Source organism: Eriocheir sinensis, chromosome 5 (genome assembly GCF_024679095.1).
Source record: "Eriocheir sinensis breed Jianghai 21 chromosome 5, ASM2467909v1, whole genome shotgun sequence".
Classification (NCBI taxonomy): Eukaryota; Metazoa; Arthropoda; class Malacostraca; order Decapoda; family Varunidae; genus Eriocheir; species Eriocheir sinensis.
This window is the reverse complement of record NC_066513.1, coordinates 22,612,937-22,639,808: the sequence shown is the minus strand read 5'-3', so window position 1 is coordinate 22,639,808 and position 26,872 is coordinate 22,612,937. Positions and strand designations below refer to the sequence as shown.

Here is a 26,872-nt window from a genome sequence, read left to right as displayed (position 1 = left end):
TTCACTGATTCATAAGTTTCTATGTTGGTCACAGTGTATATAATTCTTTTCTGCGATTTTTTTTTTATGACGAAGGAATAAATGGGTTTCTGTCACGTCCGTCCAATTAATCTCACTTTGTTTCCTGTTTTGTTTGGCTTTGCTTTTCCTCTGTTTTGTGTGCCATGGTTTTGTTCTTTGTTTTTTAGTTTTTAGTTTTAGTTTGTTTTTTCTCTCGTTTGACAGTTTTCCCATTCCAGTAATCATCCCGGCAATTGTTTTACAGGCAATCACAGTCTCTCTCTCTCTCTCTCTCTCTCTCTCTCTCTCTCTCTCTCTCTCTCTCTCTCTCTCTCTCTCTCTCTCTCTCTCTCTCTCTCTCTCTCTCTCTCTCTCTCTCTCTCTCTCTCTCTCTCTCTCTCTCTCTCTCTCTCTCTCTCTCTCTTTCCCCCCCCCCACGCACACACACACAAAGGCGGTAGGCGGTGGGTGAGTGGTTAGCGTGCGGGCTCCGCATTCACCGCGCCATGGACAACGTCGGTTCGAATCCCACGCTACCACCTGGGATTTTTCAGTCACCGCCGAGTGGCCTAAGACTACCCACATGCTGTCCAGAAGACCACCCATCAACCCGGACTCTAGCAGAAACCGTCCAAGTGAATCAAGAATGAGTTCCGTGGGGCAGCAGGAGCCAAGCATAACTGGCGCAACTATAAAAAAAATGCCTGCGTCACGACGGGTTTGGGCCGACCACCAGGCCCCTAAAGAAAGCCTACCGGCGCTACAAGCCGAGGTGAAAAAAAAAAAAACATATACACACCCTGATCGATGAATACCTGTGCTATACCTGCCGTAGCCTCGCCTCACCTGGGCACGCCTTCACGTTCACGCCAGGGCGGCACGAGGCGGCACAGGTGGGGGTAAGTGAAAGTAATTAAGGAATGGGACGCCTGACGAGAGTTTAGGAGCGGAAAGAGGCGGGAAATTGTATGTACGAGACGCGCCGAGAAACATTGGACGGGGCGAGGGAAATACGGGTGACGGGAGGACGGAAGGCTGAGGGGGGAGGGAGGGGAGGGGGGAGGGGAGGGGGTGCCTTAAGGTGGGCAATGTTACCTCTTTAGTCAGTGGCGATAGTCTTGCTTTTTTTTTGTAGTTGTTGTTTGAACGTTTCTACTTCTGCCATGATTTTCTTTTTATATAGAGTTCATTTCTTCTATTTGTGGACTGAACTTATTAAACATTGAGAAAGATAATGTTCTTTTTACCCTCCTGAAGCCTTACCGAACTATATTCCGCTTTCCCCTTCTAAATGCTAGCACCAATTACAGTCCGGCGAAACATTTAGTCCAGAATTTTTATCCATGTCAGCAGCCTTTGTAATCCCTTTAAGAGTAATTTTTAAGACAACTCCCATCTTTCTCCCGTGGTCAGTTGCCCTTTAAGTCGTTTTGGAGATAATCCCACAGATTAAAGCTTTTTTTTTTTATTTCCAACAGCTCATAATATTCTCTTTAAAACCTCTAACAAAAATAACTTTTCTCTCATTCATCTTTTTTATCAGTCTTCTCAACAGTTTTGTAGATAAACTCGAGGAAAACAAACTGACCCAAAAAAATGAGCCTCGTCCGTCCGGCCCTTGACCCCGCGGAGGCAGCAAACACACGGTCGGGTCCTTGCCTCAACGTTCGTATTTTTGCTTGAAATAAAGAAGAAAGAAACCCGAGGCCCAGTGCTGGGTGAGTCTTGTTTACCGGCGGACACTGGACACCCGCCGCGGCAGATAACACCCCGGCGAGCCAAAACAAACAGGGAGGTGGAGGAGGGAGCAATATTTGGTCAGCCTCTGCCTCCCTTCCTTCCTCCATAAACTCGAGACAAGACATATTTTGAGTGTCTGTGTACTCCTACCTTCCCCTCTTTCTCCTTCCCTCTTTTTCCCCCTCTCGCTTTCTCTCTAGAGTTTCGCGTGGGTGCTAAACTGCCTTATTTTACAGTGTGACCTTTGTGTATCATTGCATTGTGTGCTTTCATTGACAAGCTATATTTTGAGGGGGATTTTTTTATTTTTTTTTTATTTATGGATGTACTTCCCTTCTTAATTTTCTCTCTCTCTCTCTCTCTCTCTCTCTCTCTCTCTCTCTCTCTCTCTCTCTCTCTCTCTCTCTCTCTCTCTCTCTCTCTCTCTCTCTCTCTCTCTCTCTCTCTCTCTCTCTCTCTCTCTCTCTCTCTCTCTCTCTCTCTCTCTCCAGTTACACGTAAATGGCAATATAAACAGTTTCAGTATATTTTTTTATCATATTTTTGCTCAAGTTTCTTCGCTTTTTTAATCTGAATCCAGTCTAAATATGTTTCTTATTTTTCTGTAATTTAGCAGCATTTTTACCCTGTAGTTTCTTTATACTAATTTTACTTTTATCTACAAGCTCTATAATAAGCGTCTCTTTCCTTATATATATATTTTTTTTTCGTTCTGCAGCAAATCGTCCCTTAAACTGCAGCGTCCCGAAAGACACGTGAGCATCGGGCTGATACGCACAAAGTGGCTGTAATCTCTCGTCATTCGGGTCTTCATAGACACAAAAAACACGAGGCACATAACACAAGTAAATGGAAGGCAATTCTGGCCCCTAAGTACCAGGCGAGTTGTAGTTAGCACTCTCTTGTCCCAGGTTGGTGATCAGAGCAGCGAGATTGAACACTCCTTCGTCAGTTTACTACTTGGTGTTGGGGTGAGGGGGCGTGGGTGAGAGAGTGGGGGAGAGGGAAGGGAGGGGAGGGGATGGGGAAGGGGAAATTGAGTAGAGGGGTAGTGAGGGGATGGGGTGGGGGGGTGGGGTGAAGGATTCGAAATGAGATGGGTTTAGGGGAGGTGAGGGGTGGTGAGATGAGACAATGAATGATAAACGGTAGTGTGGAGGCTGTGGAGATGGTGACGTGGTAGTGATGATGAAGGTAGTGGTAGTGATGAGGGGATGATGGAGGTGGAAATAGTGGTAGTGATGGATGAGGCATTGCTAGTAGTGGAAATGGTGATAGTGGTGGTGGATGATGAGTGGGGACGGTGGTGGTGGTGGTGGGGGTAGTGGTGGAGGTGGTAGTGGTAGTTATGGTGATGATGGTGGTGATGCATATAAGTAGAACGTTGGTGATATGTGGAGATAATGGTCTTGGTGGTGTTAATAGTGGTTCTAAGTTAAGTAGTGGTGGTGGAGGGTAAGGATGGTGGTGGTGGGGCAACTCTCTCTCTCTCTCTCTCTCTCTCTCTCTCTCTCTCTCTCTCTCTCTCATGCCCTCTGGTGGCGGCGGCGGGGCATGAAGGAAGCATCAGTGGCCCAGTGACTCCCGGGGGCAACGTTTTCTGTCTCACAAAGGTAATGGTTTTCTTTCCCTCTGTTCCCTCCTTCCTCATCCTTTTCCTCTTTCCCTCTCTGTTTCTTCCTCTTCTCCCTTCCCTCTGTTCCCTCCTTCCTCATCCTTTTCCTCTTTCCCTCTCTGTTTCTTCCTCTTCCTCTTCTCCTTTCCCTCTTTCCTCCTTTCTCATAATTTTCCTCTTTCCGTCTCTGTTTCTTCCTCTTCCTCTTCTCCTTTCCCTCTGTTCCTACTTTTCCCTTCCTCTATCCCTCTCTGTTTCTTCCTCTTCCTCTTCTCCCTTCCCTCTGTTCCCTCCTTCCTCATCCTTTTCCTCTTTCCCTCTCTGTTTCTTCCTCTTCCTCTTCTTCTTTCTCTTGTTCCCTCCTTCCCCTTCCTCTTTCCCTCTCTGTTTCTTCCTCTCACTCTTTTTCTTTCCCTCTGTTCCCTCCTTCCTCATCCTTTTCCTCTTTCCCTCTCTGTTTCTTCCTCTTCCTCTTCTTCTTTCTCTTGTTCCCTCTGTCCCCTTGACCTCCTCCTCTTCCTCTTCCTCATCGGTCTTGGAGTAAACATCATCACATGTTCCCTTGTGGCCATAGCTCCGTCTCGTCTAAAGTCATACCAGTAATTATGTTTGGGTGTATATTTGTGATAGTGGTGGTGGTGGTGGTAGTGGTGGTGGTGGTGGTGGTGGTGGTGTTAAAACGGTGGCGGTGGTGCTGAGATTGGCGACGTGTGATTCAATTTAGTTTTTTTTTTTTTTTTTTTTTCGTCCGTTTTAGAGCCAGCGTGATTTTTTACTGTTTTATTTGATTTTAGTTTATCTCGCGGAGTTGTGTGGAGGTGGTGGTGGATGGAGTGTGTGTGTGTGTGTGTGTGTGTGTGTGTGTGTGTGTGTGTGTGTGTGTGTGTTTAAAACGAAGTTGTTTTCGATTTCGCTTGTGTTCTATTGATCGAGAAAATAAGGTTTGTGTGTTTAGATTAGTTTTCCTTATCCCTCCACCTTCCCCCCCCCCCTCTCTCTCTCTCTCTCTCTCTCTCTCTCTCTCTCTCTCTCTCTCTCTCTCTCTCTCTCTCTCTCTCTCGACGGCACCTGTTGGCTCCGCGCTTTCCCCCACAGCATAACACGAAGGGCTTCCCCTCGCCCGCCTGTTGCTTGTATCGATCCTTCGCGGCGCGGCAACAAGTATGATATAGTCGAGTCTTTAAGGGAGTCAGCGAGGTCACCGAGAGGAGGGAGCCGTGCGGAGTTAAGCAGTGGAGTTAAAATTGACTTCTTCTCTGACCTCTCGTGCCGTTTTCTTTTTTGAGTGTTCTTGTTTTTGTTTATTTTTTATTTTCTTATTTTTTTACAACAAAGGAGACCGCTCAAGGGCACACAAAAAGGAAACAATAATAGGAAAAGCCCGCTACTCGCCGCTCCCAAAAATTGCCCAAAAATTGCCTTGAGTTGCCTCCCTTGCTGTAAAAAATAAACATAGAGTTGGGTTTAGTGTGCTGGGTAACGCGTATAAAGGTCTTGTGTGCTGAGCTAATAAGTATGATCTTGTTGAGTGGTTCAGGGAGTCAGCAAGGTCACCGAAAGGAGTGAGCCCTGCGGAGTTCAGCAGTGGAGATATATTGAAGGCGGATCAAGTCTGCTGAGTAACGCGTGTAAAGACCTTTTGTTCTGAGCTAAGAAGTATAATGTTGAGTCGTTCAGAGAGGTTACCGAGGCAGCAGTGCGGAGTTCAGCAGTGGAGATATACTAAGGCAGATCTACTAGTAGTGTGCTGAGGAACGCGTCCTTATGTGCTGAGCCAATAAGTATGATCTTGTTGAGTGGTTCAGGGAGTCAGCAAAGTTTATTAGGTGGCAGTGCGGAGTTCAGCAATGGAGGTTATTATTATTTGACCAAGTGTGCTGAGTTTCGCGTTTGAAGAAGGTCGTGTGTGCTGAGCAATAGATATTGTTTTGTGAAGCCTTTTCAGAGTCAGAAAGGTTAGGCACTCGAGGTGGCATGGCCGTTCGGAGTTCAGCAACGGAGAATATATCACAGCGGATCCTTTGTGCTGAGTTACTTAAGTTGGGGGCATACGCTATAGCTGCGCGTGGCCTCGGTGCTCATCTCCGTTGCCCGGCATATGACCACAGATGTTGCACCGACTAAACGAAACTTTCCAACTTTCATCTCCGTCGCAATATCCCTTGACCCTGTGGTGGTAAATGTCCGAGTTACTTAAGGGCTTAGTGAAATGATAATGCGCGAAGGAAATAATTCGCTGACGTACTTGCATATTTATTTGTGTATTCGTTGACTTATTTGTCTATTGCCATCGTTTAGCCTTTTTAGATGGAATACATGTAAGGAAAATCAGTTTTGTTTTGATTAATTATTTAGTGACTTTGCCTAATTAATGTTTTCAATTTGTTGCCGGGTTATTCTATTTAACTTGCCAGCTTGTTTGATTAGTTTGTAAGTTTGTGAGATTAATATATATACTGACACTAAGTTGTTGGTTTTTTTTTCTTTTCTTCAGATTAATTTCGTCCCCCGTCAATGACTTCTCCGACCTCCCGTTTTCTTCTCCATCAAGATATCCAATAAATTAATTTCCGCCGTCAGAGGTAAGGAGTCCGGGTTCTTTCTCTCTCACAGGTAATTAATTTATGCCTCGTAATGGATTAATAGCAAATTGGCGTGCAGGGAATGGCCGGGGGAGATTTGCCCTTGCTGTGGGATGTTGCTGGCAAGTTCCATTCTACTCTCCCTTCCCCACTCCCGCCTTTGTATCACTCTCTTTTCCCTCACTATTTACCATATCACGCACTCAATTTCCCCTTTTTTTGTTTCATTTCATTGGTTTTTTTTTCTATTGCAGTCCCATTCCTTCTTTTCTTCCCAGCCTCTCCCACTTTTCCATTTTTAATAAGCTTCCTTTCCTCCTGGTCATATTTTCCTCATCTCACCCCTTTTTCCCTTCCTCTATAATATTATCTTATTTTTCATCCGTCTCTTCTCTCCCTCCTCTCGTCTCTGCTTCACTGTCTTCCCTTCTTCCGCCTCCTCGTGGTCGCGTCTTTACTCTCTGGTGACGTTTTTTTTTTTTTTTTTTTTGTGTGTGTGTGTGTCACCCCCTTTTCCTTCCCTTTATCTCTTCTTTCCCTTATTCATATCCTCTCTCCCATCCCTTCTCTCGCTTCCCCTCCCTCTTCTTCTTTACTCTGATCCTTCCTCTACTCTCCTGTGTCGAATTTTCTTTTTAAATGTCACCCCCTTTTCCTTCCCTTATCTCTTCTTTCCCTTTCTTTTCCCCCATTCATTTCCTCTCTCCCATCCCACCTCACGCCACTGTTTCATCCCCTTTCCCTCTTCTCCTTCCTGGTCCTTTCTCTATTCTTGTGTGTCGTCTTCTTGGTATTACTCCCTTTCCCTTCCTGTATCTCTTCTTTCCTCATTCACTCCCTCTCCATCTCTTTTGGCTTTACTTCACCCTCTCTCCCTCCCTTCCCTCCTGGTCCATTCTCTACTCCTGGACGTCGGCTTTTGGTGTCCCTCCCTTTCTCTTCCCTTATTTCCTTTTCCTTTCCCCTCATTCATTCACTCTCTCCCCTCCCTCTTTTCACCTCTGCTTCACCCTCTTTATCATATTGTGTTTTCTGCCTTGTCTCCTGTCATTTCTTCCATCATTTTTTCCCTTCCGTCAATCCTTCGTTTCCTCCGTTCCTCCCTCTTACTTTTCTTTATTCTTTCTTTCCTCCATTCTTTTTCGCTCTTCTTTACGTCATTTTTCATATATTTCTTCCTTCTTTATCTCCCTTGTGATCCTTCCTCTACTCCCTGGTGACGGCTATTTGGGGGGTTAATCGCATCATCAGCATGTTGAGCGGCAGTGTTCTTGATGCCCTGCCGCTGACATGAAATCTTGCCCATTACCTCGTCGTTCCTCTTCGCTCCTGGGTTTATTTCTGCGTTACTTCTGTGTTACTCCTTGCTCCGGTCTGCTATTGTGTTATCTGCCTCTTTATTTGCTTGTACTGGCTTTGCTTCGTGTATTGCTTGTCTCCTCAGTTTGTACTAATATTATTCTCCTCGCTACTTGCTCGTCTGTCCCTGTTGCTCTTATACTGTTGTTTCTTTCGGCTTTCTTTTTACCCTGTGTGTGGATCCGTTTTGGGTACGTATATTTGTGTGTGTGAGTGCGTGTGGGTGTGGTGGGGTGAGTGTAAAGGATTGTGGGTGCGTGGGCTCGTGAGTCTGCGTGTGTGTGTGTGTGTGTGTGTGTTCATGGATGTTTGTGAGTGCGTGTATAGGTGTGATTGGGTGCTTGTGGATGCTTGTGGGTGAGTGTGGGGGCGAGTGGGTACGTGTGGATGCGTGTGGGTGCTTGTGGATGCGTGTGGATGTGAGTGGATGCATGTGGTCCCGGCAAGTTTTCAGACGAGCTTCTTGGGTCCACGCGGAACAGATTTATGGCGCGGAGTTGCTCTTTTTTATATTCTCCCCCGTACCTGATGGATGGATGGCCCGTGCCTGGTAGCAACGCGGGGACGGCGAGAGAGACGAGGCGGAGGGTTGATGAAGGTACTTTATCGTATTATGTTTTCTGCCTTGTCTCATGTCATCTCTTCCATCATTTTTTCCCTTCCGTCAATCCTTCGTTTCCTCCGTTCCTCCTTCTTACTCTTTTTTATTCTTTCCTTCCTTCGTTCTTTTTCGTTCGTTCTTCTCGTTATTCTTTTATATATTTCTTCCTTCTGTATCTCCCATTTTTATTTCTTCCTTAATTTCTTCTTTTTCCTTCTTTTTCTTCTTATCGTTTTATGTTTTCTACTTTGTCTCCTGTCATCTTTTATCATCTTTTTCCCTTCCGACTCTCCTTCGTTTCCTCCATCCCTCCTTTTCTCTCCGTTCTTCCGTCTTTCTTTCTTTTCTTCCTTCCTACCTTCTTGATTTTCATTTTGTTTTTATCTATTTCTTCCTTTCTTTAGCTTCATTTTGTTTTTATTCCTTCCCTAATATCTTCTCTTTCCTTCTTTCTCGTTTCATATATCCTTCCTTCCTCCTTTTCACTCCTTTCTTCCGTCTTTCTTTCCTTTCTTTCTTCCTACCTTCTTGATTTTCATTTTGTTTTTATCTACTTCTTCCTTTCTTTAGCTTCATTTTTTAGTTCTTCCTTAATATCTTCTCTTTCCTTCTTTCTCGTTTCATACATCCTTCCTTCCTTCCTTCTGTCTTCCTTCACTATTTTCACGTCTCACCTTCGCCCTTTTACACCTTCTCCCCGCGCTCCTCGTAACTTTCCGAAGTGTGTTTTTATTACTTTCCTGTAGACTCTCTTAATGCCCTTCTTTCTCTCCTTTTTAATTTCCTTCTCGCGTTCATTCTCCCTCCGTCGTATTATGTTACCACCTGGGGCGTCACCATTTCCCAGGGAGCCACTAGTACCGATAAGGGCAAAAGAAAGGCGCAACGAGACACTTTTATTAACACCTGAATCAAGGAAAGCAACTAATTAAAGAGACATTCAGGTGGAGAAGCAAGGGGATAGGTGTGGAAGGAAGAGAGGCAAGTGTGAGGGGGTGAGGGAAGCAGAAACATTATAAAGATGAAAGATAACAGGTGCAAGAAGGTCATTTAGATGGGAAGGGGTCAGGTAGAGAGGTTATGGAGCAAGAGGGTACAGACAGGGATAAGAAAGGTAGGTGTAGGATTGAGGGAGGCCAAAACCGCGGTGAAGAGATTTTAGAACAATCGAGGAAGAAGCAAAGGTGTCGAGTAACGAGAGAAAAGATGAGGCGGCAAAACGAAGTAGAGACAAGGGTGAAAAAGATAGCTGTAAGGATGAAGGGTGAAGGAAACAGGCAAAGGAGGGTGAGGGAAGAGACAGGGGTGAGGAAAATAGCTGTAAGGATGAAGGGTGAAGGAAACAGGGAAAAGAAGGTAAGGGAAGGAGACTAGGATGAGAAAGATAGCTGTAAGGATTGAGGAAACAAGCAAAGGAGGGTGAGGAAAATAGCTGTAAGGATAAAGGAAACAGGCAAATGCAAGCGAGGGAGATACAGTCACGGTAAAAATAAAAGTGAAGCATGTATCAAGGCGTGGGAGTTGAAAGTTTCCTTACTAAACCCCCTCAGTCACGCGTCAGTCTCACTCAGGACAAAGAAAAAGCCACACACACACACACACGTCGTCTGTCTCTCTGTCTCTATTTGTCGATCGGTCTGCCTGTTGGTTGTCCTCCTTCCTGCGTTTGGAGTCGCGTCGCCCAAAGTAATACACAGAAAAAGGAAAACAAGACCAAAAGAGAAAAGTTTCCGGCAGTGATTCTTTACAAGTGCGAGACTCGATAAACATTCTTGAGGGGAAATTTCAAAGCCCTCTCGCCCTCCTACAAACTTTACCTTCACTACTTCGGGGAGCAACACACTTCACTGTTTTCCTCCTCTCTACCTCACTTTTTTTTTTTCATTCCCCTTCCTCCCTCTCCGTTTAACAAGCCCTCTCCCACTTACCTTCCTTTTTTTTACCCCCGTCGTATAATAGGCCCGCCGTGAATATGTTTCCTCGTAATAAAGGTTAAGTAAGCGTTAAGTGGCGCGGCGGATAAGGCGACGAGAAACTTGAGAAAACCACTCGAGTGAAGTTACCGCCACGAGCGACGAGAAAGTGGTCGAGACATTTTAGCCAGGCAGGAAGTTTTGATCATCTCCGGCCCTCCCCTTCCCCCCTTCCCTCTTCCCCTTCTCACTTTCCTTTCCCGTTTCCCCTTCTCACTTCACCTTCTCCTTTCCCCTTCTTTTCCCATCCTTTTCCTCTTCCCTTTCCCCCTTCCTCCCTTCCCATATCCACTTCGCCATTTCGTTTCCTTTTCCCTTCCCCTGCCCCCCTTCCCTTCTCCTTCTTCCTTCGACCCTTCCCTTCTCCCTTTCCCCTTTCCCCGTCTCCCGTCCCCCTTCCCCTGCCCCCTTCCTCTCCTCCTTCTCCCTTCCCCTTCTCCCTTTCCCTTGCCCTGCCTGTAGAGAAAACATTGTTATTATTGACTGTTTTTTTATAGCATGTTTTTTAGTAGTTGATTATACAGCACCTACTTTCAGACGCCACCTTTCCAACCCCACCTCTCTCTCTCTCTCTCTCTCTCTCTCTCTCTCTCTCTCTCTCTCTCTCTCTCTCTCTCTCTCTCTCTCTCTCTCTCTCTCTCTCTCTCTCTCTCTCTCTCTCTCTCTCTCTCTCTCTCTCTCTCTCTCTCTCTCTCTCTCTCTCTCTCTCTCCCTTACTCCCTCCCTCCCTCGCTTTCCCCCCTCCCTCTCGGCAACACCTGAGTAACTATCACACGTTATTGGTGCAGGTGAAGGGATTGGCGGCACTTTATTATCTTTTCAGTGTTCGCGGCTTTGATGAACAGCAGATTATGGAAATTAGTGTTGTTTGGATTGTCTGAATTAATGTTGGACTTCAAGCTTAAAAAATTAGCATGTTATGGATGGGTATGAGTCTGCCACACACACACACACACACACACACACACACACACACACAGCTGTACATGGTTGAAGAGAGGAGGAAACAATTGTTTATCTCCGAGGCATATGTTTCGCCTCCCCGTGATTCCTGCCTCAAAGTTTAAATTGAAACATGTCCGAGTAATGGAACTGAAACACGATATATTCATTTTTTTTTATAATTTGTACGAAAGTCAAACCACATTCACTGCAGGTAGAAATCGTTTAAGTGGTGTGAGTGTGAAATTTTAACTTTGTTGGTGCGAATCGTTCATAAACTTAATTAATATCGTTGGCCTGGGTGGAAGACACGGAAGGAGGGAGGATAGTTCTTTGTGTGTGTGTGTGTGTGTGTGTGTGTGTGTGTGTGTGTGTGTGTGTGTAATATGCACATATATGCATGCTGATCTCAGTGGATATGAATGTTGAGGAGTAAACATATGGCGTTTTATAATTTCTTATTTAAAGGGAAACTAACATCACCAATCGTGGTGCAGTGGTTAGCACACTCGGCTCACAACCGAGAGAGCCCGGGTTCGATTCCCGGGCGGAGTGGAAAAACATGGGCGGCTTTTCCAATACTCTGCGTCTCTGTCCACCCAGCAGTAAATGGGTACCAGGTATTAATCGGGGGTTGTGTCCCGTCTCCTGGGATCTGTTCCCTTCTCATATAATTCCTTCCCCTCCTGTCTCTCTCCGGCATATGACCATAGATGTTGCGCCGACTAAACGAAACTTTCCAACTTTCTCTCTCTCTCTCTCTCTCTCTCTCTCTCTCTCTCTCTCTCTCTCTCTCTCTCTCGACATTGTGAGACGAATGGCTTTACTCTTTTTTTTTTTTTTTTTTAACTAGGGTAAATGTGTGCAAAGGGAGAATTTTATATATTTGTGGGTGATATTAGGTTCAATCTTCCCTTATAAAAAGCTTATAGTCTTATTAATTAATGAGCACGCACAAGACTCGAAGTGATGTCACGAAGTTATCTCGGAACGTGACAAAAGGCCGACGCAGTGTACTTTGTCGCGTCCATTTTAATGCCTGAGTGTAATTTTAACTTTTATCATTACTAAATAATTGTAGCAGAGTTACTGGATGATGAAATTAATTGGAATTATAATTGCCTTTAAAGTGTGCATGTAATTGGAGGAAAATGTGTGTGTGTGTGTGTGTGTGTGTGTGTGTGTGTGTGTGTGTGTGTGTGTGTGTGTGTGTGTGTGTGTGTGTAATTGACTTATACCAGCATGTCTTGAGTATAAAAAAGACAAAAGGAGCAAGGACACACAAAGAAGATAATAAAACATGCAGTAACAAAGGAATTGGACAATAATCACGCTTACAAGTTGTACCTACTTTGTTTAAACCAAAGAGAGAGAGAGAGAGAGAGAGAGAGAGAGAGAGACAAGTCCACATTCGGCAAGAGCCTATAATCTAACTATTGATATACTTTCCTCAAACCGTCTTTGATGTGAAAAATAGTTTTAAACGATGTAGGTAAAATATTTTATCATTCTTTATACGAAGGGTCCCTGTTTGTTATTGTTGGAGCGGCGACTCAGCGAGGTGGTGTGTCGTTGTGAGGGAAAGCAAGCCTAACTAGCCCCATAAAACACCCAAGAAGAAGAAAGATAAAAGCAAAGTGTGTAAATAGGCGGAAGAAAGGACCAGGAGGAGGAGGACCTACGGAGCGATACAGGTCAGAAGTAGTAGTGTGATGAAACCAGCCGCTGAGCACTGAAGAAAAAGAAGAGGAAACAGGAAACTGGACCCATCATCGTATCAGTCTTGTGAGGCCCCAGAAACACTGAAGAGGAATTAAAATCCGGACATCTGCAAACACTTAACAGGGCGAGTGGGCCTTGCAACACTCGCAGCATTCAACACCACCACCATCTGGAAACAAGGAAACATTGGCCTGTCACTGCGGTTAACACTGCCACCAACAACCACTAGGAGGTAAGTTTGGTTATAGTCCAGATACTTTGGTACTGTAGGTTTTGCTTTACTGGTGTGTGCTTAATCCATTTGTCTTTCATATACTGAAACGCCAGAATTTTTCTCTTTACTACACTCCCACACGACCACTGCGTGTAACGAAACACACGAGAAATTAATCCAGACAAGGAAAGGTTTTGCCGGCACTGGGGATCAAACCCGCGACCAGCAAGACGAGAGAGCCACTCCTTAACCAGTCGGCCAAAGAAGTAACCCCCCTCACAGGGTGAGTTATGGGAGGCTCGCCTATCAGGCAAGTTGCTGCACTACAATACTTGTTCAGATTATTTCATTAAAAATCAGCCACAAAATTAAAATATTCTGACCTATTATATTTGGTATTTATCTAGGTTTACACCATTGCTTCATAGAGTTTGACATGTTAGTTAAGTGTGTAGTTTAGTTTAGTTATGGTTAAAATTCAAATATACATGCCCTTTAAACAATATAAAGGCATACATTGTTAGAAACTAACCTAAGCAAACCTAACATAGCTAAGCCTAACTGCTGCACCCGAGACTGCAGACACCTCCCCGACTGTCTCCTGTGCATCACTGATGATCGCATGGTTATGTTAGGTTAGCAGTGGTTAAGTTTGTGTCTTACCATTAAGGTCAAGCAAGCTGCATGTGGCCTCAGTGCTCATCTCAGTTGCATTGACCCTTGAGCCTGTGGTGGGTAAAAACCCGTTACCCCGGCCGGGACACAAGGCCTGTGTGACATCTGGCTTACCATAGTTTACCTTCCCCAGGTACCAATATATAGATCAGCCTCAAAGGGAGGATTAACAATTGGGTGAACTGCACACCCACAGCCTGGGCTGGGATTCAAACCAAGGCCTTTGGATTCGTAGTTAGGCATGCTAAGCACTGCACCACGGATGCACTGATTTTAATCATTTGTACTTATGTATTATGGTTATAGGGTATGTATTTTCACCCTTGAGCTATAATATCAAGGCATATATGGTATTTTTGTGGGGGAACTAAACTATGCATTTACCACTTTTTTGACATCCCGTCATACTCATCATCTTTCTTCATAACTCTCCCCCAGACCTGATACCTCATCAACAGTAAACGGTAAATTGCTGAGTGGAGGTGAAGGGGCGGGCCCCCTACTGTTATGGGATTATTTTTGGTTTGCTAAAGTTAATTAAGTGATTATTTACGATATATACTTGTGATAGGCTTGGTAATCTCCAGTGCTCAATATGTTAGTAAAGGCATTGGCTAAATTATGGTGGGTGGTGACAGAGTCTGCCTTCTGCATGTTCTTGTTAAGGGTTGAGCACTTATTTTTCTGCATTGCTGCATTTTTTGTTGATAAGGCTTTTATTACTGGTGTTTTTTGTGTTTGATATTGACTTGCTTTTTTTTTTCAGAAATCACTAGTTTTGAAGAGGGGGGTATGATTTGGACATTAGGGATTTCCTCAGAGAATAATCAGCAGATGAATCAATAACATCAAAACTTGCTAGTAATATAGTTTCACACACCATATGAGATGAGTGCAGTTATACGTAGATATTTACTCCATGTTTACTTGCCAGTCTCCTGTGACATCGTATGTGTATAATATCCCTTCCAAATTCAGACTAATGAAACCAAGTCAATAAAATCAACATAATCTAGCCATACTTAGAATTCATTAAATCAAACTCCATTATATCTAACTTAAGCTTATGTAATGTTTTCTCTATAATAAACATACTCATTGTTAACAAGGTGACTTAGTCAATATACTCTGGGTTATAAAAAAAGTGATTTATTTCTGATACTATTTGTTTTTTACTTGTCCATTTATTTTTTTATCAGGAAGTCACTCTGGGGCTCAACGGACTTTCCTGTATTTTCTGCACTCACTATAAAGATCTAATATGACTTTACAGGTCAGCATCACCAGCCATTTTAAGGTTGCAAGTTGTTTTCATACTCTGCTAGGTGTCATGCTTTTGTTGGCTTCATGCTGACCTGCTCTTTCTGTAAAGATTGAAACATCATCCAGACAAACACTACTTACTAAGATGGTCTTATGTCATTTATTGCTTTCCTTGCTCTGCTTCTCTTTTGAATGACAACCTTCTCCTCGACTGACTTAAACTTAATGCTGTGGTATTTTGCATTCATTAACTCTTCCTCTCTCTTCTTAGGTTTGGTTTAAGCCTACTTTACAGCTTACCAATTGTTGGTCACTGGATAATTCTGTTATGTCCTTCACTATATCATGATTTCCAGTAAAAGTCAGGTCAATTTCATTCAGCCTCTCCATTAAGGCTTTTCTAGGTCCATTACCTGTTCACTCATTTGTTGAGAAATGTCATAACCTACAGTATGTGCTTCATTCTGCAAATTCAATAAGTTGATCTCTCCTGTTTCATGTACCTATTCCAATATGGCCCATTGTTTTACCAACATTTTTGGTCTCTACTTTCATGTTAGTCTTCCTTACATACATAGGCTACATAAAATAGTCATGCAACTACAAAATGTAGATAATGTGCAGTCAGTGATTAGAATGATCAAATAACATTTTTTTGTGTGATATATATGAACATTTTACAGATGGCTTACACATTCCTAAAGTACTAAGTATATTTATCTCATGTTCAAGCTGTATTCATTTTCAGATGGCTTGATATTTATTAGTTTATTAGCTTATTCATATATGTGAGAAGGAATTCTTTTAATTCAGAAATAATTCATGCTTTAGAGACCATTTCCATTTAAAACTCTCAGTATGACTGAAACTGTAATACAAGAAATTGATATATTTTGCCTTTAACAGCTTCAAGATAGGAGGAGCATGTGTGTGTCCCAGGTGCGGCTGGCAGCTGATGCCTATCTGGTATGCCTCCACCACGCCCTCACCACGGAGAAGGAGGAGGTGATGGGCCTCCTGGTGGGGGAGTTCAGCAAGGTAATGCATCTCTTCTCATTTGTTGCCTCCAGATGAAGGAGTTTACAAACAAAAATTATTTTAAAAGTACGTACATAATAACTCATTGAAAAAGAAAGTTATTCAAACAATGTATTTCATCAAGGTCTCACTTGTTATAGTATTACATTATGAGGGGGTGAATTAGCACATAACTATTCTGATGTTAATGTACAGTATAGAGACCTGCCCCCACGTAACTGACGATGCCATTACTACAGGGCAAGGATGTGGTGTGTGACATCCACTCTGCCGTCACCCTCAGGAGATCAGACAAGAGGAAGGACCGGGTGGAGATATCACCAGAGATGCTAATTGAGGTGTGGAAATTATAAGTGTTTTAGATACTTTATTTAAACATGTTCATAACATTTTTTTTTTTTACATCAAACCAGAAAATACAGCACATTTCTTCCTTCCTAGTCCTTTAAAACTCTACAGATGGCTGGAACACAAACAATCTCACTTTTTTGGTAAATTTGTCACATCACATCAGATCTTCCAGTCTTTCACTACTTGTTGCAGGTTCATTCTATTTTTTTTCTAAAATTTAGTTACCTCTTTAAATAAACTTGTGTGTCTGCATTCATAAATTTTTTGCTGGATTTATATTGTTTATCATTATAAACAACAAATATTACCCAGGAATCTTAAAATATTTTTCCTAACAGGCACAGCAAAGAGCAGAGCAGATGTCAGCAGCAAGTGGACAAGAGCTGCACATAGTAGGTTGGTACCACTCACACCCTCACATCACAGTCTGGCCTTCAGACATTGGTGAGTCTAAGTGTCCAGGGCAGAATTCTCAACCTTTTCTGATTTCAGCACCCCTGTACTTGCATATTTTCACCCCAGCACCCCTTGAATCAGAATTAGCTTGCTCAGCTCCCCATACAGTTTGGTTACAAGACTACATTTGCTACAGTACCATAAAGTAAAAATATATATTTGATAAACTTTTGTTCATTCGCTTGAAACATAAGATGAAAAATGTCATTGATATGGAAAACTAGCCAGAGCTAATTAGCTTCCCTCTTCTCACTGACTGTCTTTTACATCTTAACCCGTACAGCCCTGCTGTCAGCTATAGCCGACAGTGCATTTGTACACCGAGGGCCCACTGCTGTATATATCCGACACCCTTCTCCCTTTACTTACGCGCCTTGTATGGTAGCCAAGGGTTTCCAAATTGGACATGTGGCAGCTCTTTCTGTCTCTTTGAGAGAGAGAGTGTGTGTGTGTCGCCTGACTCCCGCCACACCCAGCCACAGCCATAGTGAACTCAGCACACCAGGCTGCAGTGAGGCAAAAGTTATATATGTGTATATTCCTCACTTCGCCACAGCCAAACCATTCACTCTATGAACTTCGAGTCTTTTGCATATTCAAGAGGAACGATTAATGAGTCTATTGCTGTAAAGTTCTACTCGATCAGTGCATGTATGAGAAATAGCACTCATCCACTCTACCCAGGCGCCGCAGTGACGAAATCCTTGTCAGTAGTCAGTAATGTTTATGTCGTCTCTGCCTGTCTCCTTGTGCATACCCAAGGGCCGCTCCACTCTTTCCGCACTAGAGGCTCCGAATATGCTTCTGGACTCTGATTGTGAGTTCAGTGAGTCTGAGTCATCTGGGGATGAGTATAAGCCAACTCAGGATGAACTGGCTGAGGTTGAAACCCCTATCATCCCCATGGTGACAAGGGCAGCCACACATGGTGATACCAGTGGCTTGGTGGGATTACTGTCATCACACCGCACTACAGAAGAGGGAATGGTGTCCACTGATGTGGAGGAGGAAATAGCCGAGGCCCTTGGGTATGCGCAAGGAGACAGGCAGAGGAGAGGGAAGAAGCGGCGAGGTCCTGTTGGCGGTGGATCAGCAGACCCTGCTGCCTTATCTCCATCACACTTGCCTTTCTTTCGTTTGTGTTTCTTACATATTATTGCTAAGACAATAATGAGTGACAGATCAACAGAGACATAACAATAAAAGTGAATGTGTGGTACACACAGAAATAGTACATATTATTTAGTTATTACTATAAATTTTAAAGTTGTGCATGTACGTAGTCAAAGAGACAATCATACTGCTTACAAACATCACTAAAGCAAGAACAATAGTGTCAGAGTGGCGCACAAGATGAGGGAGGTTGGCGGCCTGGCGGGAGGACGCACTGTAGCGCACTCCATTACCATCCCCCATAGAGGCAAAAATTAGCTGATATGAGTGTTGTTATACTTTTTTCCCTTAGTTTTAGATCATTTCCAATTATTTTATGCAATAAAAAGAAATTTGATAGGGACTCAGGATTGAGGTGAAAAAAAGCTCAAAATTGCGCAGGGCTGAACGGGTTAAGCCTCTCTTTCTATCTTCTATTGATATTTTCATGCTCATGCTACTACACCATCCATATCCCTTATACAAGAGCTAACTAGCACCTTCATCCCTTTAGCTGGTAAACTCTGGAACAGCTTTCCTTTCCTTTGCTTCCTCCTGCCTACAACTTGAACTTTTTCAAGAGGGGAGTAACAAGATACTTCTCTAACCAAATCTTACCTTCTCTTAGTTACTTTAGCTTTCCTCTGATTGTGTGAGCAGCACTATAGTGGACGTTTTGCTATTTCTTTGCCTTCGAGTTACCCTCCTTGCTGTAAAAAAAAGAAAAACACTAGTTACAATTCAACTAGTGAGCCTTTGAGGATGGCGGTCAAATTTTAACAAGAGTAATATACTCTGATGTTTACACAAGTTTTCTGTTAATATTTTTCCTCTTTTACAGATTTGCAGACTCAAGCTGGCTACCAACAAATGGACAGTCACTTCATAGGACTCATCTTTTCTGTATATAATGATGACAAAAAGACTAAGGTACAAAATAAAGTAAACACTTGAAGTACCAGATGAATGTATTTTGTTTCAAGGAAATATGTTACATTAACTATATAACTTTTCAATAAGTGTGATGATATTTTCAGCACAAAAATTTCTTGGAAACCCTAACACCTTCAGTCAACACAAGGCTCACTTTTGAAGGTGAATGTAATAGGGAGGCCACATGCATATATCTTGAAGGGATATAGACAGCCAAGTCGAGAGTTTAGGGGGTTTAAGCCATCAGAGAGATGAGATAGGACAGGTAGGTTTAGACAATTAATGATTTACTAGTTTACAATATGTAGCTATCAACCAAGAATTGTGTACCTTCCTCACAGGTTGGGAGTCATCAAGTCACCTGCTTCCAAGCCACCAACCAGAGTCCTGAGGGAGAGTCTCCTCAGTATGTCCGGCTGCCAGTACCTATTGAGATCTTGCCCTCGCCAACTCTGGCCACCAACAACCAGCAGGTTCGTGTGGCCTCTCATGTACAAGGCTCTTCAATCTTCAAATCCCTGGAAGTGCACAACAAAATATTTTCTGTGCTACATTATCCCACTTAATACCTTACCTATTGAAGCAGTGAGTGATGTGTGCTCCTGGTAGCCTTATTCCCTTCCTCTAAGAAGCTCCAACCCTCTGCCCAACAAATTTTGCATGGTGTTGTACCCCTTATACATCCCTTTTCTGCTTTCCCAATCCTTTCAGAGTCACATAATACTAACATAACATTGCTTTTCTTTATGTAACTTTGCCTACAGCCGTTTCAAATTTGTGATTTAGTTCTACGTGGTCTTTGCTGCTCAGTGCCATGATATTATTAACTCATCTCAACTTTGTATTGCCCAAAATATCTTCTTTCTCTTGACAGGTTTTACCTATGATCATATTGTCACTGTTTTGGGATTGTAACTTTAAGACTGAATGCCCTTTCCAGCTGCAATGGGGTTCAAACTGCCTTGCCCTGGGTCTCTGTACTGCCCAAAATATACATGCTCTATTGTCAGGCATCAGATAATCTACTCTACACTTTACGAGGAGCATAATTATTTTTTTTAACAGTCTTAATAGCAGTTTGTGCAGCACCCCCTGTAAAATACTATCAACTCAACTCTGTACCACACTTAATGTATATGTGATAATTTCAGGCATTAGACAATCTGTGCTCTACACTTTATGAGGAGCAGAGTGAGTTTCTAGAACAGTCCCGACAACAGTCTCAGAAGCACCCCCTCACTCACCTCCACAATGTTGCAGGTAACTTTTCAGCTGGCCATTTAGTACTCAAATATTTAGACCATTTCATTTGGCTGATGCAGTCATTTTTAGACAGTGATATTTTAATGGTTCTATGACTAGTCACAGGCCTGAATTGTAAAGGTAATAATTATTGACTTTAAACTGATGATAATTCCTCATAAACTGACTTGATTATGATTGCTTGGCTGATATTACTGAAATGGGCAAAATTTACTACAGCTATAGTTCTGAAGTTAATTTCTTGTAATGGCAAAGGTGTGTATGAATTGGGGAACACATCCTGAGTCTGAGGTACTGATGAATTGTTTGTTACTGGCAGTGATGGTGCAGAGCGTGTGTCGGCTTGGCAGTCTGGTTCTGGGTCCATTGGTGTCCAGTGTGGAGGAGCAGCTCAGACACATCAACACTACAACCAGACACCTTGAGCAGGAAGCAGCATATCTCAGGAATCTGCTGGAGAAGAATAATGTTGAAATCCCAAAACAACATGATATACACTGTTGAAATCTTAATAATGCTAAATCTCCTTAAACTTTAGTGTCAACACCTTGCTGGTTCGCCTATATATTGTATGTATAATTGATAATAATAGTCATCCTTTACATTCAGAGCTTCCACTGCCTTTTCAGTAAACATGGTTAATGAGGTATGCCTTAAGTCAAATTATTTGGCATATTCAGCACTTCATTTTAAAGTTTTCTATGAGCATTTTTTCATATACAGTTCTTTCAAATAATGAATATTTTGCTAGAAAGAAGCATCTGAGCTCATCTTGGATAGTTTGTTAGCTGCCATTTTCATATTGTTACCACGTTCGTACCCTGGTTACTGCCAAGGATACATGCATAAAGGAAATTGGTGCTGTCATCCCTGGACTTCAACAAATTTCTCCCCATTCAAACCCCTCCTACACTACTGGTTTACATATTTTTCTGCTTAAATAATAGAAATGTTGACACTATACAACTCCATTTTAGTTAATATGATTGTTCTTAGTCATCTAAGGTGTAGCAATGGTAGCATACCAACACTGAACTCTCGTGCTGGTTTGATGTGTTGACATAGATAGGTAAGCCAGGCTTTAGGGGCCAGTGTAGGGACAGGGCAAACAGCATGCCACAGTAGCCTCCATGTGCAGGCCTTGGATTGAATGATTGATTAGGGTGTGCGGTCATGGCAAACAAGCCTTGAAATTACCATTAAGGTGTTTTATATTACCCATGATTATACTAGGACTTATTATTTCAGTTAAAAAAAAAGTAGTAATAGCAGGGCTTGAAAAGAGAAAAATGAGAGAGTCCTGAGGTGGTGGCACCAATTAACCATTTATACGTATTTCAATTTCATGCAAATAATGTTTACTAATAATGGCATTTCTCAAGCAATGATTACTTAATTGGCTAGATCCTACTGTGTGACTAAATTATGAAACCCTTCATAATAATTTTGAATGCTGAGAACCTGCAATTACTGGCTATATCCTTCTGTATAGCAAAATTATGAAACTAATTTGAATGCTGTTACCTGCAATTACTGGCTAGATACTTCTGTATAGCAAAATTATGAAACTAATTTGAATGCTGTTACCTGCAATTACTGGCTAGATACTTCTGTATAGCAAAATTATGAAACTAATTTGAATGCTGAGAACCTGCAATTTAATAGTGGGGTGAATATTTTTTTTTATGAATTCTGATAGTATTTGTAATACTCTTCTGGCTCCATGTTTTACTGTTTAATAATAAAAAACAGAGGAAATCTCTTTATACCCTTCATACAGTTTTACTCAAGCGTGACAGACATAATACAGGAGAGGGACGGATGGGTAGATTGTGTGCACTTGGACGTGAAGAAGGCTTCTGACAAAGTTCCACGTATAAGATTACTATGGAAGCTGGAAAATAAAGGAGGTTTGAAAGGGAAAATGAAGAACTGAATGGAAAGTTACTTAAGGGGAAGAGATGAGAACAGTGGTAAAGGACATGAAATCGGAATGGAGAATTGTAGATAGTGGAGTGCCTCAAGGATCGGTATTGGCACCAATACTTTTCCTGGTATATATAAATGATGTGCCAGAGAAAGTAAGCAGTTATATGAGCCTGTTTGCAGATGATGCAAAACTGTTGAGACATATAAGAAACTGTAAAGACAGTGAAATTCTGCAAGAGGACCTGAATAAGATTTTGGAAGAAATGGGTGATGGAGTTCAATGTGAAGAAATGTCATGTAATGGAAATAGGAAGGAGTGAAGGAAGACCAAAATGGACATATAGAATGGGAGATGGAGAAATATTAAAGTTCAAGAAGAGAGACCTGGGAGTGACAATACAGGATAATCAACAGCCTGAGAGTCATGTTAATAGGATATTCAGTGATATATATAGGAGTAGCATTCCACTACATGGATAAGGATATGATGAAAAAAGATAATAACCATTATGATTGAAATATGCAGAAACTGTGTGGTCTTCCCATAAGAAGAAACACACAAACAAATAGAAAGAATACAAAGGATGGCAACGAAAGTGGTTCCAGAACTGGAGAGATTGTCATATGAAGAAAGGTTTAAGGAAATGGACCTACCAACACTGGAACAAAGAAGAGAAAGGGCAGACCTAATACAAATTTATAAACTATTGATTAAAATGGAGGAAGTAGACAACAAGGAGTTACTACTAAGAGAAGGAAGAAACATCAGCAACACACGAGGGCACAGTAAAAAGTTGAGAGCGCAAGCCCACGCCCTGTAAAAGTACAACTAGGTAAATACAATTAAAGAATCAACAGGGGCATATGCAACAGGACAAGAAACCCAGAATGTGCTTTACCCTCACTTGAACTATATGCTTATCAACAAGAGTAATATCCACCTGTTATGCCCAATTTTTTTTATTTCTATACTCCCACACAACCTTTGTGTGTAACGAAACAATAGATTAATCCAGACAAGGTAAGGTTTTGCCAGCGCCGGGGATCGAACCCACGACAAGCGACACAGGAGAGACACTCCTTAACCAGTCGACCAAAGAGGTACCCCACTCGCAGAGAGAGTTGTGGGAGGCTCGCCCTTCTGGCAAGTCAGCTGCACTACAAACCACAAATGACTGGAGATTCCTATTGCTACCTCCCTAGACTGGTGCCTTTGTTTATGCCAGACCAATATTAGGTGTACCTCCCACTACTGTCCGTACCTCATCTCAAGATCGAGTCCCATTAAATCAGCCTGATGCATTCTGAGCTGGAGACATCCCAGGAGCTCTCATGTAAAGCCTTCTGAAGGCTAATCACATGCCTCATTTTGCATGTGGGTGCTACATTTGCATCCCCTAGCCACCCCCTAAACAAAAAGAGGGGCTAGGGTGCCTCCCACCCCTTAGAGATGCAGGGCTTGACGTAATTCATAGACAAAGTTGTCTCCCTTTCCTTATGTCAAAGTACACTTGTAACATTCAGGCACATACCTGTGTGATAGCTGCTTGAACCTCCGGGCCAGTCATCACTGGTAAACTCTTGCTCTAGGAAGGCTGGGAGACAGACATTCATGTGCAGTGATGGCAATGTCCAGGCTGCCGCTGCTGACTCTGGAACACAAGAGGCATTTGTAATGATTACATACAAAGGTAAAAGTGGAGAATATGTAGATTACTGTAGTCTGCTCCACCATCAATGACAACAATGGTGAAGTGTGAAACGTATGACACCTATTTATCTTAAACAATTATACTCAAATATAAGAAAAAATGACCGACAAGACACCGTGCTTTGAAGTCGGCGCGATGCTCGAAGGACCAATAATGGTGCCCAGCAGCCTTATACACAGGGCCGCCTATGTCGGGACTCTATCAAGGGACTAAAAAATCAGCATGCCCGGGATATAATATATAAGAACGGGTGAGTGTTCTGCGTATATGTGAACATTCAAATACATATATTACTGACGATATAGTTCGAATATTTATCACACGCATGATTATTTTCAGCCAATCATGAGCCACGTACGTCACTCAAACTTCACGATCTGTGAGTGGACAGATGAAATGAAACCGACTATATTACCTATTACTTTTACTATTACTACTGCCATTACATATTACTATTACGGTTACCTATTACTATTGCCTATTTCTATTACTATAACCATTACCTATTACCCTATTCTTCCATCCATCACACTGCTTGAAATAGAATAATCATAGCTAAGGAAAGATAAAAGGAGGAATTGCTAAAACTGATAAATGCAGTGTTCCGTGTACGATAGTCTGGCCACGCTGAGAGAGATCAGCTGGGGATGTAAACAGTGCCGCGTTGCCCTCAGCCCCTCACAAGCCACAGAGCCACCTCTCAAAGCCTGTCAGGAGTGCCACACTGGCAAAGTTAAGGTAAAGTTTGGAAGCATAGGTACGCTAAAGCTGCGCGTGGCATCGGTGCTAATCGCCGTCATATGGGCCTTGAGTCCGGGGCGGGAAACAAGCCTTCACCCCTGGGGACATGATGACCGTGAAAGAGGTCTGTGGAGGTGGCTTGCTTCCCTGACCTCGGTTCGAATCCCAGAGCCAGGAGGAACATGGTGCAGGTTTTATTATTTTAGTTTTTTTCTTCTCCCATGTGATTACCTTCCTCTGCTCCTTCTCTGTGGTTCTCACCCGGGGGAGTGTGTGCGTGAGCCCTGTCACTTGTGTCGTAAGTGGTGGAAACATCTTTTAGGGTAAATCTTAGGAATAGCGGCTCCTAGCGGGTGCGCGTTTAGGGCACGGTGTGGTGGTAATTAAAACATTTCTAGCACGTACAACAGGGTTTTGACAAGCGGACAGGCGTGTTTGACACAATTAAGGGGTGTATTTTTCCATGCTGGCCTCATGATTTCTTCCAAGTCGATGGGCGATGAGACTACGAGTTCCGGGGTGAAGAAAGGAAAGAGCCCGCACGGAAAAATACACCTCTTGTGACATAAACACGCCTGTCCGCTTGTCAAAACCTCATCGTACGAGCTAGAAATGTTGTAATTACCACCACACCGTGTCCTAAACGCACACCCGCTAGGAGCCGCTATTCCTAAGATTTACCTTTTTTAGTTGTATAATAATTACTGCTAGTTCTCAGGACTGACTCAGATCTTTGTTTATGTAAGATTGATTAATTATATTGTGCATTGAAAGAAAGACTAGCTACTTTCCTCCAATAAATATCTATAAAAGACAGGTTGAGATTTTACTGCAAGCCAGACTGGTTAATTATTGTTATGTCCTTCTAGCAAGCTGAGTGAATTAGTAAGAAGCATACCTTAATTACCTTAACTAAACTGATCTAACCTCCTGCATGGGTCTGAATACCCCTGCCGCCAAGCCTATAAACTGTCCTTTTGCTCACCTTTATGGGTGAGGGCAAAGTCTCCCAGCATGGAGGAGGAAGCTGTGGAAACACACCAGCTTGGCAAACACCTATGCCCCTGAAAAATGATGATTGTAGTATGAATAATCAATTCAAGATATAAAATGTTCAGTTCCAAATTTCTATAACATGAAGGTAATGCAGTCTTTTCTTTTTCCCCCCGTCAGCCAACACCTTTCATAATTCCCAAGGCCGTGTGATGGCCAGTGACAGTGACAGCTCCGACGGGGGGCCACTCTACCAGGCCCTGCCCACCCCCAGGGTGCCCAGAGACTTCAAGCCAGTTGCTGCCCCCACCTCAGCAGAAGAGTATATACAGCATGTTGTGTGAGTGACATGTCATGTGTTGTTTTACCTCCAGACAGATCAGTGGAGGGCAGACAGGTAATAAGTGCCTTGGAGAGTTTTGAAAGGTAGTGTGAGCATGAGGGTAAAGAAGGCCATAAGATACACTATGATCCTCCCAACTCTATGATATGAATCAGATAACATGACATAGAATGTACCAGGGAAGTCACTATAATATTTAGTTACATTGTGTTATTTGAATTTATTATAAAAATACCCTTGGTAAAGTAAGGTTTCATCAGGTGGGAAGCTCGGCAGTGCAAGGGAGTTGTGACGGTGGATGTGGAGGAACACAGACTCAACAAACCTAGTCCTGTGATTCAGGTGAGCCACCATCACTAAGATTCATGTCTCTACTCAGCTTATCTTTCATGAGATATGCTTGACATATAAATACATCCAGCTATCAAACATAAATCTACATTGTGTGGATAGAAGATAGATGAGATATGCTCATGGAATGAATTTCACAGTTAAATAACTTTTTAACATTAATACCTTAATATTTCTATGCATCAGAAACAAGTCAAAGCCTCAGCACCACAGGGCTATACTCCTTCCTTGGAAAGTCAACAGAAGCTCATGGCACAGTTTTCCAAGTTACGAACACACATTGCAAACCTCCGAGCATCAGGAAGAATACCTAAGCCTCCTATTGCTTTGGTGGGTTCATAGCAACTTTGTACAGTGGCAGTATTGTGACCAATGTGTCCAAAGTCTTTTGTGCTCAAGGGTTGTGGCTGTGCTAAATGTTAGATTGTAAGAAGCAGTTAGCTGCACTTTTTGGACTATAAAACTTTAAACAGCCTCAATGGTGCATGTTACTCTGACATGGTCTGCATATGTGATATGAATGAGAATGACTTTGTGAAGAGTGTAGAAGGGCAGGATTGAGGGAAATGGTATCAGGGGAACCACCATCAAAATGAATTTATAGAATGGATGAGTATTGGTGAGAGACGTGACAGGTGAGGGATTAAATGTGCAGAGGAAGTGCCAAAGCAGAGAAAATTAGAGACACTCCTGCCATGACCACTCTCTTGGGGGAGTTCACCTATGAGGGGAAAGGGTATTGGAGGTACAAATAGAAAGAAAGATAAGTATTTCTTAGTTTACAGGACATACATATTTGTCATAATGCTACCCATTCATTCCTGAACCATTTCAGTTACACATTTCCAATAAATTAGCAAACAAATGCATTTCATAATTCTCTAATGAAAATATCAAAGCAAAAATTAACTAATTATGAAAGAC

At 42.6% G+C, this 26,872-nt stretch overlaps 2 protein-coding genes and 1 long non-coding RNA gene across 10 annotated transcripts in view; 2 read left to right on the top strand and 1 right to left on the bottom strand.

Moving 5' to 3' along the window:
- Positions 1 to 3,244: 3,244 nt before the first annotated feature.
- LOC126985352 (lys-63-specific deubiquitinase BRCC36-like) lies at positions 3,245 to 21,641 on the top strand. Of its 4 annotated transcripts, XM_050840119.1 has the most exons (11): positions 3,246 to 3,353; positions 5,850 to 5,937; positions 12,335 to 12,766; positions 14,623 to 14,696; positions 15,593 to 15,724; positions 15,964 to 16,062; positions 16,414 to 16,519; positions 18,525 to 18,613; positions 18,958 to 19,089; positions 19,768 to 19,876; positions 20,199 to 21,641. In XM_050840119.1, exons 4-11 carry the CDS (start codon positions 14,685 to 14,687, stop codon positions 20,381 to 20,383), a joined length of 864 nt encoding a protein of 287 aa, XP_050696076.1. In that variant the 5' UTR covers positions 3,246 to 3,353; positions 5,850 to 5,937; positions 12,335 to 12,766; positions 14,623 to 14,684; the 3' UTR covers positions 20,384 to 21,641. The 4 variants fall into 4 exon arrangements, with proteins under 4 accessions (XP_050696086.1, XP_050696076.1, XP_050696099.1 ...); XM_050840129.1 differs by lacking the exon at positions 12,335 to 12,766 and having other exon boundaries at positions 3,245 to 3,353; XM_050840135.1 differs by lacking the exon at positions 14,623 to 14,696 and having other exon boundaries at positions 3,247 to 3,353.
- The window catches only part of LOC126985379 (uncharacterized), a 27,517-nt gene continuing 15,285 nt past the window's right edge, over positions 14,641 to 26,872 (bottom strand). For 2 of the 4 annotated variants that reach the window (XR_007738660.1, XR_007738658.1), the window contains exons 2-6: positions 25,247 to 25,325; positions 23,341 to 23,460; positions 20,193 to 20,329; positions 18,947 to 19,134; positions 16,526 to 18,393 (exon numbers count right to left, since the gene is read on the bottom strand). This is a non-coding gene — a long non-coding RNA (uncharacterized LOC126985379). Of the gene's footprint in view, positions 14,788 to 16,525; positions 18,394 to 18,946; positions 19,135 to 20,192; positions 20,330 to 23,340; positions 23,461 to 25,246; positions 25,428 to 26,872 lie in introns of those variants that run through there. The other 2 variants (XR_007738659.1, XR_007738657.1) reach the window with 2 other exon arrangements.
- LOC126985371 (gem-associated protein 2-like) overlaps positions 24,204 to 26,872 on the top strand; it is a 4,620-nt gene continuing 1,951 nt past the window's right edge. The window contains exons 1-4 of one of the 2 annotated variants that reach the window (XM_050840160.1): positions 24,204 to 24,258; positions 25,435 to 25,594; positions 25,858 to 25,939; positions 26,135 to 26,278. In XM_050840160.1, the coding sequence (XP_050696117.1) occupies positions 25,467 to 25,594; positions 25,858 to 25,939; positions 26,135 to 26,278 (354 nt within the window). In that variant the 5' untranslated portion in view covers positions 24,204 to 24,258; positions 25,435 to 25,466. Of the gene's footprint in view, positions 24,259 to 24,302; positions 24,560 to 25,434; positions 25,595 to 25,857; positions 25,940 to 26,134; positions 26,279 to 26,872 lie in introns of those variants that run through there. The other variant, XM_050840152.1, reaches the window with a different exon arrangement.

What these genes read in the sequence shown, in the direction of transcription:
- LOC126985352 (XM_050840129.1), top strand. An exon ending in AGTCTGGCCTTCAGACATTG is followed by an intron (nt 16,520 to 18,524) that starts GTGAGTCTAAGT and finishes CCTCTTTTACAG; the next exon opens with ATTTGCAGACTCAAGCTGGC. An exon ending in TGGCCACCAACAACCAGCAG is followed by an intron (nt 19,090 to 19,767) that starts GTTCGTGTGGCC and finishes TGATAATTTCAG; the next exon opens with GCATTAGACAATCTGTGCTC.